The sequence below is a fragment of the Argentina anserina genome, chromosome 7 (genome assembly GCF_933775445.1).
Source record: "Argentina anserina chromosome 7, drPotAnse1.1, whole genome shotgun sequence".
Classification (NCBI taxonomy): Eukaryota; Viridiplantae; Streptophyta; class Magnoliopsida; order Rosales; family Rosaceae; genus Argentina; species Argentina anserina.
The window spans coordinates 4,739,724-4,762,699 of record NC_065878.1 but is presented as its reverse complement, the minus strand read 5'-3'; the positions used below and the strand labels follow the sequence as shown (position 1 = coordinate 4,762,699).

General features: G+C 37.1%; 1 protein-coding gene across 1 annotated transcript; it reads left to right on the top strand.

Moving 5' to 3' along the window:
- The first annotated feature begins 8,714 nt into the window (after window positions 1–8,714).
- Window positions 8,715–10,023, top strand: LOC126803447 (putative B3 domain-containing protein Os04g0347400). The gene is given in 7 exon segments (XM_050531255.1): window positions 8,715–8,798; window positions 8,944–9,119; window positions 9,121–9,296; window positions 9,404–9,532; window positions 9,631–9,769; window positions 9,881–9,928; window positions 9,930–10,023. Coding segments are annotated over 7 exon segments (846 nt in total).
- Window positions 10,024–22,976: the final 12,953 nt, after the last annotated feature.

The window sequence follows — 22,976 nt, the reverse complement described above, 5'->3', positions numbered from 1 at the left end:
CTTCTTCTGATCCTCTTTCTTCCCCTTCTTTTGATGTACATGATATAAAAGCTTGCGCATACGACGTCGTATTTGGTTGCTAGGGATTATATGATTATTATTTTATCGAATAATAACATTCATGAAATGTATGACCTTGCCGAGCAAAACATTGCGAGTTTTATGACCATGCACGTCATACCTTTTCTAATTCTGTTGATACGTGGAATGTATCTTATACGATTCTGTTATATTTCGTAAATGTCGTCGTCATCGCGATCAGAATGTTGGAATCTTGAACCTTCTAAGTAAAGATTATCACCGCTGGGTCAACGATATATGGAAGTCGCCTTTATAAACAAAGGCATTCATACATATTTTTTTGAAGGTGTTGTCAATATTTTTGTGGGGTGATGTTTCCAAGACTCAAGCTCTCATCTATACGAAACGTTTGAAAAAGCAGTACTTGAACAAAAAAGATCCCCGGCTCCTATGGTATTATGTTGTGTTTGGATAGAGAAAACCGCAATCCGCAAATACTGGAGACTTACAAATATATGACTCTTAATTGAACTGAGATATCCAAAAAAAACTTAAATATATGGCCTCTACAGAAGACAATTAATAGCCAACGTGTTATTGTACTTGATCAATCCATTGAGAAAGTTGTTTTTTTGCTTAATCTGTTCCTGACCAAGATAAGAATTTGTTAGAGAAATATATGGGTATATGTATACTTCATAATATGAATCTTCCCTCTTGATATTGTATGCCAATCCTTGCACTATAATCAAAAATAGGAAAGGTTTGAACTCATAATACAAAGTTCAGTTTGACAAAAGGGTCATTTATGCATCAAAACTCAGCCAATAGTCTTAGGTTTATATTGACCAAGAACACTTCTCAAAAGTTGAGAGGGGTCAACTAACCCTTCTCGCCCTATAGTGGCTACACCAGGCTGGGAGCTATTGGACAAAATCAAACTGCGGTACAACAATGTTCATTATAAATTGTTGCGAGAATTAACTCTACAATATATGGGAGACTATCTATCTATTAGATTATGCTAAAATGGATGAGTTCAATCAAGACATGCTCACTTTACAATCAGACCTTGGAACTGTTGGAGTCATTTAGACCGATATGGTTCTTATTGACAATACCCTGGATATCTTTCTTTTTTCATATGATGTTTTTACCCATATGTACCGCACTCATAATGAGGAAGGCAAGATTTGAACTATTGCAGATTAAGTGGCGTTTTTGTCCAAGAAACAGAGACATTCTAAGATTTTGCTCAACAACTAAAATGCTAGGCCTGTTGCCACTAAAAAATTGATACGCCACAAATTTACTATGAAAAGGCCCCACAATAAAAGAATCAAGCTCGAAATTCTCTGTACCAACAAGCGAATCAATTGCGTGGTGGTTAATAAAGAGGCTATCAGACACCATTTCAAATACTTGGAGAAGAGATGGCGGAGGCACCGCACCCACCGCGGGAGGCCGCCACCATGCCAACAACAATCAAGGTGGCCGTGTACCACCTGAATCCTCCAATCACGGCAATGGTCGTGCTCCCTGCTTCAACTGTGGTTCCTCTAAGCACTTGCATCATGAATGTAGCTCTAGCAAAGAGATGATGAAGACCTATAGGAAGTACAAATTCAACATGGAAAACACAAAGGGAGACAAATGGGAAGTAATTGGTAGTCCTTCAAATAATACAATAACAGTTGTGTGGTGGATGGTTTTTGACTGAATTTTCAAATTCATCCATAATTCAACGTTTGATACTTTTTGCTAATATTATGGGATCTCTTGTTGTTTCTTCATTTGGACTGAATTTTCATATTGTGGAAATATATTGAATTTTCATTTTTTTTTGTTTCCAAAAGAAATAAACTGGAATCTAATGGATATTTATGGAAATCCTGCCATAAATAAAAACAAAGTAACCTATAACAAAATAAAAATAAAAATATTTGACGGGAGGTCATGTGGTTGATAGGGTTAGTGACCTTATGTCGGGTGTGGGAGAATGGGATGCTACAAAGATTTGTGGTATTTTTTCTCTTGCAGATGCTCAACTTATTTTAAGTATTCCTCTTAGTCGTAGGGTTGTTGATAGGGTTGTTAATCGGTCACGGTTCCGTCAGGAACCGTTGGAACCGAATCATGTAAGGATGGTTCAGTTCGGTTCTTACATAAAAATTTGAAATTATTTAATAAAACCGAACCGTTTATATACGGTTCGGTTCGGTTCCGGTTCTAATTTGTAAAACACATAAGAAGCGTTGGATTTTAAGTCATACAATTCTGATCGTTAGATTCAGTCATTTAGTTACCTGTATAGTTCTTTTGTTGAAACTCTAGTCGCAAGATGCATACTCTCACTCCCTAAGCCTCTGAGCCTCTGAGCCCTCTCTTCATTCCCAAATTCTTCGCCAAGTTTCTCAGCCCTCTGCCTCCCTCATTCCCTCCCTCTCCTCAACCTCGATCTCCCTTTCCTCCGACCGCAGCATCTACTTCCACCATCGTTGTGCCAATCCGATCGAGCACCATCGCCTCCACCTCCACCTCCACCTCTTAGTCTTCACCTTCAATTCTGACCACCACCGACACTGCCCAGTAAGCACCGTGGCGTCCAAAATCTTAGCCGCAGTGGCTCGCATTGACAGGGTTTGTGATTTTAGGATTTTCTGCTTGTTTAGAAATAAATAATCGTTTCTATTCCTATGCCAGATTTTTGTGTGTCTTCTGATTAAAGTTTCTTGTGTTGGTGGATTTGGCTCCAATTCTTACGTGTATAAGATCAATGGGACCATGTATGAAATCATGTAGTTACTATATATATTTGAATTTTCATTACTGGCTTAGTATTCAATAATATTATGGGCAATGGGCACTGGCTGTTTGAGTTACTTTTCTAGGATTAGTTGATATAACATGTTGGGCGTATTTTAGATCTTCATTATAAGATACTGGCCTTTTTGAATGTACCAGGGAATAGCTAGGAAATTGGATCTAGAAGAGATATTTAGGATGAAAGAGGCATAGGTCATAGAGATGTTAACTTCTCATAGTTTTTCTTGGAAGTGATTGAAATTCAGTATGATTTGTAGTTTTAACTCATAAGTTCACTGCTATCCTTGCATCCAACACTAATCTCTCTAAGCAATTTTTGTTTATTAGACTGATATTCATGTCCCTGATGATCATTCCCTGGGATAAGTTTGGGAGTTCTAAGTATATGACTAAAGAAATCAATGTTTTGGCTTTGCTTGGGTCTAACAATGTAGCCATTTATTGTTTATTTCCAAACTCATAGCCTAAAAGTAGATTGCATAATCCCCTATGTGTGTGTGTGTGTGTGTCATGGCGTAAAGGGCATGAAATTCTGATCAGGAAGGTCTGGTAATGACATATATGACTTTAAGGATATATAAAGCATTGAAATTGTGTTCACACACATCATTTAACTCAAAAATTGGATCTCGTTGGATGATAATGACTGATACATCTTAAATCTAATTTGCAGATAAGAGTCCTAAGACAAGCACCGAACATTCAGGGCTGCCATAACACAGCTGTATATTGGAGGTAAGAGACTTGTGTTCTTGTTTATTGGAAAATACACATACATGCAGACTTTGAACTTGGAATAATTACATATTTTCTTTATATACCAAAAATCATTATTATGTTGTAGAATGTAGAACGTTAGTATACTGACTCAAAGTATAATGATACATACAGTTTTACCATGTTTCTGATTGAGACAATAGAGAGGTCTTGTTCAATAATATTGGAGTTATTGCACCAGCGAAATACAAATTCCTTTGTGTTCCTACTTTTAAGTGTTTGTTAAATAATTATCCTTCTGTTGTAATGGGTGGTGTAAATTATGATCAGAAGCTGCAAATCTCATTCATATTCAGACTTACAGATTAATTATAACCATGTGCAGCCTCTTAAGAATCTGTCCTTATCAAAGTTCATGTTATCATATTATCTAAACTCCCTTGATCTGTATCTTTTGATCTTTTATCTTAATTGATTGATGGTTTCATCCTAATTTCTTATTTGTAGTCAATCTCCAAGACTGATTAGCACAGTATCAGAACTGACAACCTTATAGATTTTGCCTGTTTGGCTCTGTTAATCAACTAATTGAAGACTTTTTTTGCTCTACTTGGGTCTGACAGTATAGCCATTTGTTGTTTACTTACAAACTCATAGTTTGGATGAATACCAAAAAGTAGATTGCATAATCCCCTGTGTTTTGGGGTTTTTAGTTCCAATAATGATGGTATGGATTGAAGTTTTGTTCTTCATATTGAATTATTGGTCTTCCACAATTGCATATTGCCAATATCATCAAGAAGCATTGATTTTTAATAGTTTATATAGAGTTTCAGCTACAAGTTTTGCAAGAACCGTTTGGAACCATTTTGGAACCGGAACCGTTTGGTTCGGTTCCTAACGGTTCCTACCCTGAAAAACACAAAAACCGAACCGTTTAATTAACACGGTTCGGTTTACGGTTCCAGCTTTTTTTGGCGGTTTTGGAACCGTTAACAGCCCTAGTTGTTGATGATCGCCTCTGTTGGAAGTTAGCTAAGGATGGAAAATTTTCGGTCAAATCGATGTATCGTTATGTTTTCCTTCATTCATCTAACTATTCTCCTATTCATGTTTCTATGGGGGATAAATTTTGGAAAATGCTTTGGAAGACCAGAATTCCTAATAAAGCTAAGATACATGTGTGGCGCGTTTGTATTGATATTCTACCATCATTAGGGAGTTTGAGTGCTAAACATGTTGCAGTTGATGCTACTGTTGGTGTTTTATGTGGCTTGGATGGAGAGACTACTATTCATCTCTGTCGTGATTGTGAATTTATGAAGACTGTGTTCAGCTTTCATGCCATCCTTTGATCTATTTGTGCTCAGTGGGGTGCTATTCATTCTTCAATACTGTCATGGCTGGTCCGGTGTGCTTCTGAGCTCTCTGTGCATTATTTTGATGACCTGCTATTTGCTTTATGGCATGTCTGGAAAGAGAGAAATGAGTGGTTTGGAATAAAAAATCTAGGGTGGCTATTGATGTTCATATGGATTTGTGTACTCACTTGCATGATTTCAGGAACTATTCTACTAGTCATCCCAGTTCTCAGCCGAAGCTTGACATTGTGAGGTGGACACTGCAATCGGTTGGGATTCTGAAGGTAAACTTTGATGGTTCTTATAAGCATACCACATGATTGGGTGATATTGGATTTGTTGTGCGTGATTTCAGTGGGAATATGGTGGCGGGAGGAGCTTGCTTGGTCAGGAGTTTGCTCTTTGCTGAACACGCGAAGTTGTTGGCTTGTAAGATGGATGTTGATTTTCAATCTGAGCAAGGTTTTGATCAGGTGTTGACTGAAACTGATGCTCAAGAGGTTTCTCGTCAGTTACAGGCGTCACTTATGCCCAACACTACTGTTCTTGGGCGTATCTATGAGGATGTTTAGGCAAAGTTACTCACTCTGGTGTCACGGAATTGTCTTATATTCGTCGGACTGGCAACATGGTTGCACATAGTTTATCTGCTCATGCTTGTTCATTAGAACAAGCTGCTTTTTTACTTTTCAGTTCCTAATTTCCTTGCAGCTGAACTCTGTACCATTTGATTTCTTTCTTCTTAATATTAATTTGTCCTTAGATTTAAAAAAATAAAAATAAAAATAAAAAACAAAGTAACCTATACAGGCCAATGGGTCGTCACTGATCATGTCCCCCATTTTCTATTTGGAGCTTCTATTCACACTTCCAAAAATGATATTTTGACCTTCTCACTTAATAGATCTCTCTTTTACTTTTACAAATATTTGAAATGTTATTTAGACCTCCATACTTTTTCAAAAATGCCCATAATCAATATATTATTATTAAATATCAAATCAATTTACAATCTATTAATATCTTTCCAGTTTTACTTTTATATTCAGTTATTATAAAAAATCGAAAAATTCTTTAGAATTACATAATCTATCTTCTCAAATTAATTTTCTCTTTCACTCTTAAATTCATAATCAATAATATTGTTCTTTGTTTTTCATTCATTGATTTGAAATTAACCAAATAGTAAAATCAACACGAAAAATTATATGTAGTTTTTCCATTGATACATGAAAATTAATAATGCTATCTATTGTATTTATTTAATAATAAAAATGGAAGTAATTAAATCATCCTATTTAATTTATTATTTCGAATTAGGGTTAATCTGAAATAAATAATTAAATGATTGACGAAAAAAGAAAAATCGGTATTAGTTAAGCAAATAGTGCTTATGGAACTGCCACACTATTAATACTTGTATTGCCCTCATTTTTGAAATGATTCTCATAAAACAAGATTGAATAAATCATGGGTAGATGAGTAAAACTACAAACCAGCAAAACAAACCTAAGATAACTATGTTTGTATGAGATAACAAACATAAGGTAAGAGATAACTATTCAATTTCTAGTTTCACAAAACTACTCCCCAAAACCGATGTCATTGGTTGAGGCTCATCATTGACGTCATATCAAATATCCATACAATTATTAGGAGAGTTTTGTATAGACACTGTGGGGAGTACATCATATTTGAGTCTGGGGTGAAATTTGTAATGGCCAATGAATTTGATTTCAGAGAGAGAGAGAGAGAGAGAGAGAGAGAGATTTGGTCTCCAAATTAAGTGACGAATTTGCAAGTCGGCAAAATGTATCATGAAATCACCAATAGCATAAAGCTTCCAATAAAAATGAATATATATTCTTTATTTTCGTAGGACTATTTGAGCAATAGTTTTTGAGTTGTGGGTGGAAGAGATGAGATTGAGAATGCTAGCTAACACACCAAAAAGAAATTATGCTGTTGAAATTCCGTAATTGATTCATCTATATTATGCAATTCACATACAACATCTTTTTGGAGTTTGGAGATTGAATTTTCAACGAAATAGTTAAGAAGCAATAACTATTTACTTTCACAGCTATTTTGCAGGCATGTAGGAAGTGTTGGAAGGCTAGTTATAAATTTGGCAGGTTAAGACTTGTCTTGTTTTTTTCACTCTTATATGTCTTTTTGCTTCTATTCATACCTTCTAAAATAGGACTTAGACCTCCCTCTTTTTTCAATTTTGTTTGACTTTTTCAATGCATGTTAAATTACCAAAAAGATATATAAGAGTTAAAAAAAAAAAAAAATAAGAGAATTTTTAACCTACCTAATTTATAATTTTTCATTTTTCGTCAATCCTTTATTTATTTATTGATTTCAGACTAACCCTAATTCGGAATAATAAATTGAATAAGATGATTTAATTTTTTTTATTAAAAAAATATAATAAATAACATTATTAATCTTTACGCATCAATTGAAAAGCTACGTAGAATTTTTGATAAACTTCATATGAGAGAAAATTGTTCAATAGATGTTAGAATTTTTCATGTCGATTTTAAAATTTGGTGAATTTCAAATCAATGAATGAAAAAAAAGAACAATATTATTAGTTATGAATTTAGGAGTGAAAGAGAAAAATAATTTGAGAAGATGGATGATGTAATTCTAAACGCATTTTCGATTGTTTTATAATAATTAAATATAAAAGTAGAATTTCAATGATATTAATGGATATTAGAATGATTTGATATCTAATAATGATATATTTATTATGGGCATTTTTAGAAACGTATGGAGGTCTAAATATCATTTTAAGTATTTGTAAAAGTAAAAAGGAGGTCTATTAAGTGAAGAGGTACAAATACAGTTTTTGGAGGTATGAATAAAAGTTCTATTGAAATAATCAAAACAAAATTGGAAAAAGAGAGATGTTTAAGTACTATTTTAGGAGGTACGAATAGAATTTCACTTTTCAATTTATTGACTGCAAAATTAAAGAGTGACTTGACACTTTTCTACTAAGAAAGAGAGTCATTTTAAAGTTTAAACTCATGGGTACTCCATTATTACAGTATATTGAAATTCAATATTGAATTGTTCACCAAACAAAAGAGCCACTGTCAAATACCCCTTCACTATCTCTGTATCTCGGTTTCAAGCTTCAAAGTTCAAAGGGTGAGTTATTAAATTTTCTGAAGTTTTTCTTTTCTGGGTTTTGAGTGATTGTTCTGTTTTATCCATGCCCTATAACTTATATTAACTTCTAGAGCAATGATGTTGTGTATCTTCAAGTGGGTCTTGTTCTTTGATGTGTAATGCTTCAGTATGACTATATTGTTCTTGTTTTGTTTTCCCTTGAGGGCTCTAATGTCATGTTTGAGTAAATGGGTCTTCCAGTTTTTGATTTCCTTGTTTTGTGATTTCTGATCAAACATTGTTATGCTTTTCAATTAAGATATGACATAAAAAAGACATTGTTTTATCATACAAACACTCAATAAAGAGGCATTGTCAGTCTAGGAATGGTACTTTGATTAATTTAAGAGGTTAGGGTGCTTTGTGTAAAAATATAATTCGTTATGTATAGGTTTCCAATGTCCGGGGATCTATTGGTCATTAGTGTTTGAATTTGTTGTTGCTTCTTTTGATTAGCTACAGGTCCTTTTAGTAAATGATTTCATGGAAGATCGCTAGTTTGTCTGTGCTCTAGGGTGGAGGCTGGAGCTTCCCCTTTAAATCAATTTTTTTCTTCTTCTAAATTTAACGAATTGTCATTTACTTTGACAAAGGACAGAAATGATGAGGGTACCCACGAATTGTGTCGAGCAGGAGAAGCCTAGCTTGTTCAAGATTATTCTACCTGGCTACAACTCTGAGCATGTGATAATCAATTTTCCTTCATTTTGTCAAATTTTGTTGATATTTTGCAGCTGTTTGGTTTAGAATATTCTCAGTATCCTTCCCTTCTCCATGAATTGAGTTTTTTGAAATAGTGGTTCTCCTTTCTTTTTGTTGCGTCTTGAAGAGAATCCCACCAAGATTTGTCCGAAACCACATTGTGAACAAACTATCAAAGTGGGCGACATTGACATTAAAGCGATCCTCAGAGCATTCAGGGAAAGTTAGAGTGAAAAAAGCAGAAGAAGATGTCTATTTGAAAGATGGATGGCTCGAGTTTTATAAAGATGCTGGCTTGGGTGATAGAGTTTATAGTGTTCATATACACTGGAAAAATGCATTTAAGCATAAAAGTTTTTGACATGAATGGGTGTGAGAGAATGGATTTCCCTGACATCAATACACACCAAAACAGAGTCTCATCTTCGAGTCCTAAAAGGCCTCGTGGGAGACCAAGAAAATCTACCACATGCAATTCAGGTATGATAGTATGATAGTATGTAGTTAGATGTTGGAGTATACATTATTACTACTGGATCTCATACAACTCATGATAATGTTCTTGATATTATACTATGTTTGTGAAGCTGATAAGCTCAAAGAGGTTAAAGGAGAGCAAGTAGATTACATCAACAATTCAGAAAAATCTACTTCCAAGGGTACTGAAATGCTTCGTGGTAGGCCAAGAAAATACCCTGTCACTTGTAAAGACTCAAGTAATTCTATCAGATATGTATATGCACTATCAACGTATCCATGTTACTTGTGGCTATTTCTGATTTTGCCATGTTTATATTATGAAAATGTGAACCAGCAGGTAAGCACAATCCAGATTCTGAATCTGATGTACCCAGAGGGTAAAAAAAGAGGAAAAAAAACTACCAAGAATTTGGGAAGCTGTTTAAATGCAAACAACAATATTTTACAAGCAAAATCAACAGACTAAGTCAAGTGGTAAGCAAGCCAAGCAACTACATTTGTGTTAGGATTAATGTCTCATGAATGTTTATGTAAATTTTCTTTGTCTCTGGTTGGTTTTGTGTTGATTGTGTGTTGCTTCTGCAATACTTGTGCAAATCATTCTATATGGACAATATTTCATCACAAAACTACGGTCTTCATGACTAAAGTGTGGAATGCTTTTGCAGCGCTAACCAAGTCAAGGTTGGCAGTCTGCCAATTTCAGTTCCTAAAAGAGAACAATTGAACCTGTGAAGTGTTGAACAACGGGAAGGTCAATCTGAGGTAACTAGTAATCCCCATAACACTCCTCCTTGTGTCACATGCCTACGTTGCATGGTGCATATAACGTTGCCTCATTAAAAACCTTGTCAAGCAAAAGAACTTCTTGGGTGAAAAAAAAAAGCTTGATCGAAAGAGAAATATAGTACAACACACCATCTGCGTTTGATAGCATCATATGAGGTAGACTTATCCTGAAGTCTACGAAACAACTCCCCCCTGATTAGTGTCATAATCATGGAATACAAAACACAACGTATAGAACGTTTATTATATTCTTCTCAAAAGTAGTCTTGGGCTAAAAATTAATCATTAATCTCACCACATATCTTTAGATCATACATGCTATACTTAGTCAAACTTAGATCTTAAGAAACAGCATAACAACTCAAAACAAGAATTTGCAAAGAAAATCAGATTTCCGCATGGAATGACCATCACAAACTTAGATGGCCATAACGTCTTCGTTATAAAGGTATGGTGAACCGTAAAATGTTCTGAAAAGTAGACACTCATGGCTTTTCAGTGAAATAAAGTTCACAACCTAATTCGACCAGAGAAGTTTACAATACTGACTTGCAAATTCTCGGACAGAAGTGTCATACTTTGCTAAAACGAACATAACTCACTGAATACGACATATATAATTAAAATGGTTGGTGTCCCTGAAAATTAGACACATAGTAGATAGAACAATCCTATGTTAATTGAACCTTTCAAGTACCGAAACAAATGCTTGATACCATTCCAATGACGTAACGTAGGCACAAAACTAAATCTTGCTAATAAGTTCAATGTGAAAGATATGTCCAGTCTAGTACATTGAGCTAGATACAATAATGCCCTAATTGCACTAAGGTATGTAACGACGGCAAGCATATTTCATCAGAGTAACAATTTGCAATAAAGAGATCTCTAGTGGTTGGTTCTAAATAGCGGACAATAGTTGGCGAATTATAGACAACATAGATACCTAATCGTCTTTGAGGACCCGTTTTAGTACGTAGTGGAAGCGTAATAGGCACATAGATGGCGCAACCAAATATACATAAGTGTGAAATATTTGTTCGTAACCAGTAACCATCTAGTACGCACTAAACGTTTGGTTAGCCGCGGGTCTGAAACGAATAAATCTCGCAGCATGCAACACTTCATATCCTCACGCATAGACTGGCAGGTTAGTACCCATAACCGTAGCCTGAGCAACAAGCTGAATATGCTTGATGGTAGCCTCTACTAGACCGTTCTGTGTATGAACATGAGGAACTGAATGTTCAACTTCGATCCTAATACACATGCAGTAATCATCAAAGGTTTTGGAGGTTAATTCTCTAGCATTATCCAATCGAATGGATTTGATAGGATGGTCAGGGTGGTGAGTCCTAAGTTTGATGATCTCAGCTAATAACTTAGAAAATACAGCATTCCCTATGGATAACAAAGAGACGTGTTACCAACGCGTTACTGTGTCAACCAGTACCATAAAATATCTAAAAGGTTCACATTTCGGTTGAATAGATCCACAAATGTCTCCTTGAATACCTTGTAAAAATGAAATGCTCTCGGTGGAAGCCTTAGAAAATGAAGGACTTCCTTGAGTTTTAGTAAGAGAACAAGCTTTGAAAAACGAGCGTCGAGCGATAGACATTAGAGATTGTCACAGTGGCATTAAAAAACACGGAAGGCATCACAAGCTTTTGTGAAGGAGGGGACGCAGCTGCTGATGGGATTACTGCCATGGAGCTGCCGAGAGGGGCAGGCTACCTTGTAAAAATGAAATGCTCTCGGTGGAAGCCTTAGAAAATGAAGGACTTCTTTGAGATTTAGCAAGAGAACAAGCTTTGCAAAACGAGCGTCGAGCGATAGACATTAGAGATTGTCACGGAGGCATTAAAAAACACGGAAGGCATCACAAGCTCTTGTGAAGGAGGGGACGCAGCTGCTGATGGGATTACTGCCATGGAGCTGCCGAGAGGGGCAGGCTCGGCCTCACCATGCAGGGCACGGGTTAGCACTGCCTCACCGTGTGAAGCACGGGTGAGGTGGTCCTCCAATCACTTCTGGGACTTGAAAAATGGGTGACCGTGTGAATTCTTAAGTATTCCAATCATCATATCACGTCCAACGTGCCCGAGATAGGCATGCCAAAGCATATAGGAGCCCAAATTACAAAACTTTCGTGCAACCGCATATGATTCAAAGAATCGAATGGAAATTACATACACACTATTCCTGAGACTCTTCATCTTCTCTAAGATGCGGCGTTGACCTACTTTCTTAGAGGTAATACAAAGATATTCCTCTCCATTCAACATAAGTATCGAGGTGGAAACCATTGGCACATATTGTAATACCCGAGATTTTTAATATCGTTTAACCGACACATTAGAACTAATTAATCGACATATATTGAATAACATAGTTTGATACGTCGATATTAAACTACATGTCGCCATGAGCGTTTCCGATGCTCTAATTTGTTTTTCTGACTTTACAAATATTTTCTTGAGTATTAAAAATATTTTACTTAAATTTATTTTACGCGACTAAGCCGTAACCATTGATTTTAACATTCGTCAAAATCAATTCTTGGGCCAGTTTTTAGTAACTAATTTGCGCTATTCATCCTCTAGTCTTCCAAGGCGAGCCCAAGTCTTTCCTCTGACCCAAACCCGAGGCCCAGTCTTCAGCCCATTTCCTTTTCATAACTCAACAAACTCTCTCTCTCTCTCTCTCTCTCTCTCTCTCTTATTTCTTCTTCAGTTCCTCATCTCTCTTCTCTTCTTCACCAAGACCAACACCGACCGCTGTTAACTCAAAGGTCCCCCTTAAGTATAAGGGTCAAGTTATAGTGTAATGAAATTGTGAGTATGAGATGTTGTACCTAAGGGATTAGAAAAACCCTCTCTAGCTAGGAGAACCTAAGCGATGCTAGAAGAATATGTAAATGTACAAGTCACAAATCAAGGCTCACAAGTGAACCTAAATTCATGGTGGATATATGCAAGATGATGTAGTGATTTAAATTTTTTTCGGATGTGGAGTTACTTGTAAAAACTAAATGACCACTTAAAATGTAAATTAGGCTATATTAAACTAGATGAGATAAAATTGATGGAAGTTTGGACTTAAGGTTTCCACCTCTAGCTTCTCTTGTGAACAATGATGCTACTAAATTGAATGATGTCACTCTAACTAGCCAATTTCTCTCCTTGTATGTCTCTCGGGTATGACAAGGGACAATCTCCTTTGTTGGTATCAAGCAATCCCTCTCGGGTGTAGTACTTAACTACTCAAGTCATGCATATGAATCCGGTTAAGTATCAAATGCATTACCCTAAGTGCATAAAGTTTTGAGATGAAGAAATCATGCAAACCAACCATGCTTATCTCTGAGTGATTGTAGTTCACAACTCTAACATGCACATATGATATGCTATCATGCTTCAAACAACTAAGGTTAATCAAGCCTTAATCATTCTTCATGTCATGGCAAACAATCATACACAAATTGATTAAGTTTAAGCATAAATGCTCAACTTTTGAACTAGCATATTAGAGTGCTAATGAAAAGTGCATCAACAAAAAATATTTATATCAATGTTATACAAAATTGGCTAGGGTGAAACCCAAAAAATTAACTACTCACTCATAACCAAATACACAAGCTTCAACATGTGTATGAACATCAATGTTAAGAGAGAGTAGAGAGGTGACTAGCGAATCTCAAGTTGAATGTTACTGTTCAACGTACTATTCACAGGAATTTATTTTTACAAATATACAAATATAGTACAAAATTAACACTTCAAAGAATTGAGATTTTCTCAATTCCCCGGCAACGGCTCCAAAATGATAGAACGTTTTGTTAAAACGTCTATAATAAACCCTGTAAAAACATCATCGTTAGTATAGAATAAGCAGGGATCGTTCTGTCCGGGGAATTGAAGGGAACTCTAAACTTTTAGTGTTAACAAATAATTAGGGGTTTGAGATTGATTATTAACTACTAAAATAAAACCTAAATTACTATTTACATGATCGACTTCTCTTTAACAAACTTAAACCAAATTTACCATTACACCACATAATTACAAGTTCAAACCTATCATGTATTCTAATTCGACCAATTACATACTTTTTAGACACCAATACAATTAGAGCCTTAGGGGATCATCTAATCATGCAAGATTTCAATTAACATTTAGATTGACTTAGGGCCTAATCTAAATTTGCATGCAATCAAATTCAATAACACTTAGAGTAGAAATCAAACAAGATTACATTTAAGCACCAAATCTTTGTTGGAGACATGTATCATGTGTGGCGTCACCCACCATGGTTTCACATGCAAATTTCCAGAATTTTTACCACTTTTAATCAACACAAACCGAACCTACTTAGGGCATGATTCGATTTGTGTCAATATGGTTGATGAATCTAGCACTCAAACACAATCTTAGGGATTGCGTCTAACCACTAAATTCATATGCACATATCTGAAAATTATCTAAAAGTATGAGAAAGATGATTAGAACACAACAGTAGAAATACAAACTCATTAATTATAAGAACATAGATTCGACATAGTCTCAAAAAAATATCAAATACAATCTGAAAATTTTAAAACAAATACAAAACCAATATTTCCACATAAACAACAACTTACAATCTTCATAGACAAAAAATTGTAGATTAACACAAATAGACGAAGCCATGGAGATGAGTTGTGAGAATCACACGTTGTAGGAACCTTGGAGGTGTGTCTTCAATAGTGAAACTCGGTGGAGATGATGATAGTTTTGGGGTGGACGGCTTGACTAATTTGTGAAGGAAATTTATGGTGGTGTTTTGGTAGAGTTTTGGCTCTTGAATGCTAATGAGAAGTGATGATATTTGAGAGATGAAGTCATGTATATATAGAGGAAAGATGGAGGGTTTGAAATTGCTTCTTTCTTCCTATAATAATGACATGCTTTAATCCCTTAAATCATGGAAAATTTTATTCCCTAAAACATGCCATGCTTTAATCCCTAAAATATGTAAAGTTTTATTCCCTAAAATATGCCAAGCTTTAATCCCTAAAACATGCCATGTTTTATTCCCTAAAACATGCCATGTTTTATGCCTTTAATGATCATCTTCTATTTAATTGTTGCATGACTTGGCTCCATCTTTTTTTCTTTAATTATATCTTCAATCCAATCTGAAAATAAAATCATAAGTAAGAGATAATTAGTTTCAAAACCTAACAAGGATTCCTAGTCAAACTAGGACTCTAAACCAATTATGCGTTTTAACTCATGTAAGCACAAAAATGCATCCAATACCGCTCAAGACTCTTACCACGACTCAATGACTCAATAGTACAACAATAAGGGCTAAGCAAAGTACAAATTGAGGTAAAAACATGTTAAGAACGTCGCACAAAGTGCTCCTATCATAAAGCTTGGACAAGTCCAGAACATTGTTAAGGCAACAAGTCGTTTTTGAAGGCATAGAACTCAACCATCATCGATATAGTTTCTGACAATTTGACGGGGTAGCAAACCCACTCCTTTTGGTTGTGTTTTGGACTTGTTGCATTGTTGTGATAGTTGTATGTGTTCCGTATGTTGAAATTGATTGAAACGAGTTGAATTTCTAATGCCGGAAACCTATCGGAATTGAGAAGGGTGAAAACCTGGTTTTTACCCTTTTGTTTAACCCTTTTACTATTTTACCATAGGGGTGAAATTACCTTTATGCCCCTGATAGGAAGTTATGGTTTTATACTTTTACTATTTATTTTTTTATTTTTAAGCTTTTTCCTGTTATTAAATGACATTTAAATAGTTTTACTTTTACCTTATGGTAAGTTAGTAAAACCTAAGCATACCTATGGCGACGAATAACATAATAGTTACGACAAAATGTTAGTTCTGATTTTCATCATGTTCAGAAATCTAGAGCTCTTTAACTTTAGATAATGTGTCGGTAATTAGATAAATCATCGATATGGTTTTAAGTGTCTTTAATAACCTTAAAGCACGCTTAGTATCGTTTGATGACTAAAGTTAGACTGTTTTTGGGTTAACTGAGAATTAGTGGATAAAAGGGTCAAACAAAGTCAATACAGCCAACTCCTGATCAAACCAGGAAAGACTTGGTCAACGAAAAGTCAAACTTTGACTTTCTTGATCAAACTAGGAACGAAGATCCAGTCAACTTGTTTACTACATTCAGAATGAAGATTAATTATTTATGCATCGTTACATCATAAAATCACTTGAATGAGAATTGCTCAACATTCGGAACATCAAGATTGGAACGGGAGCATACATTATGGACTTGGGGATTTTAGCACGTCATTCCCGGTAAGGGAGCTAACCCTATCATGTTGCTTTGGCCTAATTATAAATGTTCACAGTCTAGTTCTCGAAAGATTATATATTTTTGAAATGTTTGTTGATGCATTAAATACTTGTGAAAACCCGAGACTAGTCATATTGTTTAAGATATGATTGTACGAGTGTGATAAACCTGAGAGTGAAGTGGTTCTAGGATATCGGTCTAAGACCCCTCGGTGTTGAAACCGTAAAACCTCCGGAGGGGCAATGCCCTACTACCATTCTACCTTGTGCACTATATCTTTATTTTAGGGTATTTTCTGAAATGGACACTCTTGCTCCTTTATTGTTATTTTAACAATAAGGGCAGTTGACCTTAACTTAAGAGGTGACTTGTTCTCCTTCAAGTCATTAGGATTGGTCATGCATTCCTATTGTATCTATTACAATCTTATGAAAAGGGATCCCTATTGTTTTAGCATAATGTGTTTATTAAACCTGCATGTTTTAGAAAAGGGTTTTAACAGTACCAAATAACTTACCCTCAAACGTTTTATAAAATATATTGTATATCCTTACCTGTTTTGATTTTCAAACTCATAGGTGGGTTGGCCCCTACTGGGCAAGCGAAGACGACGCTCACCCCTTTTATAGTGTCTTTGCAGGTCATTTTGTTATTTTGGAACTAGGAGAATCGATAGAAAGTCATTGTACCTTTATGTCCTCTGTTAGTCTTCCTTGCCTTTATATCTTACGTTTTTTGAGTAAACGTACTCTGAGGTTGTATAGAATAGGTAACCTTTTTAATTGTTATTTTTACTTGGGTTGTTGTATTTTGTAAAATTTGGGCTAGTGACATTTCACTCATCTTCTACCTCAATGTGTAAACTTTGTAATTTGTGTTATTTGCGGAAAATATTTTGAGTTGTTCGTTTTCTCTTGTTTTTGTCGAAAAATTTAATTACATGTTTTCTTTACAAAACAAACTTCTTCATTTCGTTTCGCTTGCTAATCTCATTTTAACTCAAATCTACTGCTCGCATCCCTTTTCGAGATGTGACACTATGTCCTCAAAACATAGCAAGGTGCGGCGAGACTTCAGCACATAAAAAGCGTTAACGACGTTGAGAGTCGTATCATTAGGCAACATGAAATAAGTGGTGTCTTTTCCTTGAATGATGGATTTTGAGCTAATCATTGTAGTCATCGAAGAAGCCGAAAACACTAGATCCATGAAAAATTGTCTGTGCCGTAGAACAATGTGGGTTGTTCCGCAATCAGCTAGATACTCGATTTCGCCGCAGGACATCTACATAATAAAAATTAATAGAGTCAGCAACATGGGAACAATTCTGTCCAATACACCATATAATATTGTAAGAAAGGGGATCAGAACAAAAGGCAATCCCATCGAGTGTATCACATGGAAATAGTACTACATTCTTCAACTAAAGAGTTGGTAAAACATGGTATTGAAGTAGTGAAATACCAAATAGTAAACTAGGGTGGTAAAACCATCGATAACCAGTGTAAAAACACATTTAAAGAAAGTCGGTAAGTGTAGATAACAGACTTGGAGAAAACCTGAAAATTAACCAGAAAACCATGTTAAAATAATTCAAAACTGAGTGGAATTTGGACTGGGAAAACGCTCAGAAAAACTGTTGGAAATATGCCGAAAAATGACAAGAAAACAACAAAACTCGCCAGAAACCAACGGCATGCGGCGGCTGGAGCTGGCTAGTATGGAGCCCGGAGTTGCAGGTCCGACAGGAGATGCCGGCAAGAAATCAGGCGGTGGCGCTGGAAACGCCGGCATAGGACCAGAAGGCGGCCAAAAGGGCTAGAAACGTTGGGAAAATGTCGGAAAATGTTCCTGAAATGCCGAAACAGTGGTTATTATGAATGTTGTTGTACCGCAAGCAAAGTTTTCTGATACTTCTTTAGGATCATTTACCTTCAAGTATTGCCTCTTGAGAGTTGCATGGATGTGACGTCTCATAAAGATGAGAGCTTGAGTCTTGGTCATTGGTGGGAAAACAGTATGAGGGTTGGCAAACGTGCCTTGAATCCTTCGGCTCTCAGAAGCGAGCTCCATGTCGGAAACCCAGGGTGGTATGTCTTGCCTTCAAGATCAAGAAGGCCAAATCCGATCGTAATGGCGATGACATCTGCAAAATAATCACAAAATCGATTAGATTCAAGTATGACATGAATTGGAAGGGGTGATGTATATGGTCACAAGAAAAATCGATGCAGAACGGTGATATTCATGACCGCACCTAAAACAGCGGTGCACTCATGCGAACACACAAAATCGATTAACTTCCCTTTCAAAACCATTGTGACTCCCCTAGGACCGTCACACGAAAGACATCAACCAAAGAGAAGAGTGGCGAGTTCTCTCGTTTGTTCTCATATGCGATATAAGAATGGCGGGAAATTGAAGTAAGGCGAATATTTCCTGATATAATATATCTATATGTTAAAAAACGGGATGTATATTTCCCCATAGCAAAAGAGTTGTGCGCAACACGAGATTATCTAAGACGATGGAAAGTAACTAGCTAGGTGTATATCAGAGCTTACAAATGATGAAGATGGCAGCAGTCCAGCCTCCTTCAGAATGATTTTGTTCGCTGACGATGTTTTGCTCAATATCTTCATCATTATGATGCCCGCGTGAAGAGCCAGAGCTGTCCATAGAATTTTTTAATTGGTGATCCAATTTGGTTTTGAATTGGTTTTGATGATTCCAGTGATATGTTTGGGTGTGAGTTTGAGATAGTATATATTTCCGAGGACGTTTGTGTCTTATCGTTACTTTATTTCATAGAAAGGGAAGAATATACGCAAAACCAGTAAGACATGACAAGTTGCATGCATGCTTAAATTGAAACTTAATTCTTCTGTATTTAATCACCAGGACCTTCTCCCCCTCGTTTCTCTCTTCTCCATTGGTCTGATCGTTTTGTTGGGGAGTTGGAAAGCCTACATAGATCTTTCCTTGCGGTTTGTAGATCTGCATGTGCGTTGTCTAGGTGGAGCTTTGGAAGTGGGGAGAGTACGGCCTGGAGGCTGAGGGCTGGGTTGTTGGCGGGGCTGTTGGGACATCTTACAATCGTGCAATGGATTGTAGTTGGCAGCCACAAGGCTGAATACGGTGACAATCGACCGTCGGCAGAGTTTGGTGGTGTCAATGGGTGTGGGTCTTGCGTTGGGTTTGCTTTTTCTCTTGATTTTGGAGATGGAGGCGGGCTTGCAACGTCGGCGTTAAGGCTCTTCTTGCTGACGACAGAGGAGTAATAATTAATGTCATATTAATTATCTAACGATATAAACAATTATAACCCATATTCTAATCTAGAATATTTGTGGGTGCACCCAAATCTTGGTTGGGCTGCCTGCGTACCGTATAAAAGTGATCAAGCCATTCGTAGTTTAATTCTCCACCAAGCCAATCACTCCAACCAACTGAAATTACAAAACCCACAACCGCCAATGAGCAAGGATAAATGCCAGTATCACAAACCCTCACATTTACCACCAACCTACAACACTAGTCTGAATCTACAACCTCATACGACAACCAAATTCAACTATTAAGACATCGATAAGTTCATATCGACATATATTACTCGATGGAGCGACTCACTGCTCCCAAAATGACAGCACGCGCCACTATTCTCCGACCACTCCAAAATGACTGGACTGCAACATGAAAGTTATAGATCATCAGAAAAAAAAACGTTTTCACAACGGGATCGAAGCCCATATCAGCCGGACAGTGGCCGAAAAACGTAAAGGAATGTCAGAATAGTGCACCGATTTCAAGATCGTGATCTAGCTCGATTCGTAGCCCAACTCCAATCAAATCATGCCCAGAATGAAGGATCACATCAATTAGCAGAAATACCGAGCTTCGGAGTTGCCGGAAAACGCCAGTAGCAGCGTTGACTTTCCGCTGCAAACTTGCGGTAGTGACTGCGAAGTGTACGGTTGTCGGCGTTGCGTGATGGATCGACTGGAAATGATGAGACGGTATAGAACCGATGGCGCGTCGATCACAGGGTCGGGATGAACAATGGCGGGAGAATTAGAAAATTTCTGATTTTCTGATTCTCTCTCCTTTAATCTCCTTATTTATACTATTTTCCAAAAATACCTAAAACACTTCTTCATACGAACTCCAATTTAGGCGTGCCACATGTCCACAAATTCGTATCGATGAGCCCTATAACTTTCGCGAAAGACGTTTCCTCGGAAAACTTATACATTGAAAAGTCAACTTTTAGAGTCGTCATACTTAGTACGACTCTCGTTCCGAGTAAAAGATAAAACTATAATCGCAACGAATTGTAAAAGATTTGGGGCGTATCAATTCTCCCGTCCTTATAAAAATTTCGCCCTTGAAATTTTGGTAACCGCAATATCCATACTAGTTATGCGAAAACATCCCCTCTTAAACGTGGGCAATAACAACTACTTAGAGAATAAAATCACACGCTGCTAGTATTTGAAGGAGCACAATCTTCTTGCTGTAACTTGGTGTGGAGCCTTGTCTATGACGCTGGACGTCCTCCACGTCCCCTTCTACGCTGAGCTATGTTCCTGCCAGAGCTATGGAGTGTACCACTTGAGGCAGCTCTAGAAACCTGATTAGAATCTTGTCCCCTATTTCTGGGTCTCAGCATAGGACAGTTCCTGATTGTTTGCACCTAAATTTAGCAATCCCCATGAGTTGCTAAATTTGTTTGAAGTTCAGCCAAATATAAAAGACTTGCTCATTTGGCTGGGGTTAAGACTAACAAGAGGAAAGGGTCAGAACAGCCCGGTCCCGATTTAAGTCCAACCAAGATGCCACACCCACCAAACATGATTATTTGGATAGTTCAAATGGATGCAACCGACAAATGGAATTGGGCTGAGATGTTGTTGCATTTAGTTATCTTAAAGCCGGAGCCCAAAGATAAGCATGGCTGAACGAGTTTAGGAAAGAAATTTTCATAAGGAAAGCTATCAATTTGCTTCACGGATCCAGCCATTTTAGAAATCAGCCGAGTCAAGGCATTCATGTTCGAATCAACCTAAAAGGAATTTGTCATCCTTGACATCATGGGACTTGTATAGCTAGGGTTCGACCTATATAAATAGCACTCTATAAATCTTGTAAAGGGTCCAGCATCAACCAAACAAATCAATATACAACCCTTTCAAACAACATATCCAATTACATTTCATAGGTAATTTTACTTTCATTTTAGTTTTATTAGTCTTTACTATTCATATTGTTTACTTTCTTGCACCTAGGAGTATTTTGTTAATTTAGATTCACATCGTCAATCCATCGATCTCCTTCGGCCAGTTTGAATTGGATCAATGCGATTTGTCATTCATACCCACATCACATCACAACGCTCCGACAACCGAATCCGCTTCAACTTCATATTCACGGTGATCTGCGAGTACCTTCATCCATTCGATCTCTCGCCTATCACCCGTATATTCGAGTTCAATCAACAAGTAGACGTCTTCGAAGATCCCGGCTATTGTTGGCCGGAGTCCGAACAAAGGTTTCTAAACCTAACAGCCGAGAGTGTTCCTTCCACGGCCGACAGTCACTTGAAGAAGTCAAATCTAGCATAGACACATAAATCAAAACCTCGCTTGGCCGTCCGGCCGTGAGTTGCCACGCCTGCATATAAGAAGGGCGATTGTTTCTGAGTCCCTCATCCGAGATGATTTTTAGCCAAACACTGACGAAATGGCCACTTTGGGCGCAGTGGAAGCATGTCACGGGCACGGATCTACGTTGAGGTCGATCACGTTATGAATAGTATTGATCCAAAACGTCGCTTCGCCGACTAATAGGATGTCCCGTTTGCCACTCATCTCTGTTTCACATGTAGAATCCTCCAAAATCCATTGAGGTATGCAAACTATAGGGTCTGCCACCCCCAGAAGATCCAGAACCAGAGCTTAATGTAGGTCTCTTAGTTGGACCTTGACTGGGGCCTCTAGACTCATGGGGTCTATTTCCTGATACCAGCCTAGTCTCAATATTCAGGGCTGCGATCACTGCCTGGAGGAGGGTAGGGTACACATTACTTGTCATCCTATCAGCATAAACTCCCCCAAGTCCCTCAATGAACATACTAATCTTACTCTGCTCATCTTGAACCAGGTGAGGAACATGATAAGCCATAGAAGTGAACCTCTGCTCAAACTCCACCACACTTTCTATGTCACCCATGTTCAACCTCAAAAAGTCTTGTTGCAACCTATTGCGGTGGGCTTGACCAAAGGATCGTGCATATAAGTGAGTCTTGAACTGCTCCCAAGTCATCTTACCAACATGTTCAACTCGAACACCACTCCACCAATGATAGGCAGTTCGGTCTAGAAACGACACCGCCATGCTCACCCTCTGGTTCTCAGGAAACCTGGCATCCGTAAATGCCCTCTCCATACGGAATCCCACTCGTGCGCATCTATAGCCTCTTGAACTCCCTTAAACTCATAAGCTCCTGCTTCAACAACCTTTAATTTCTAAAAGTTTGATGGTTATGCTGACCAGGCACTCGATCAG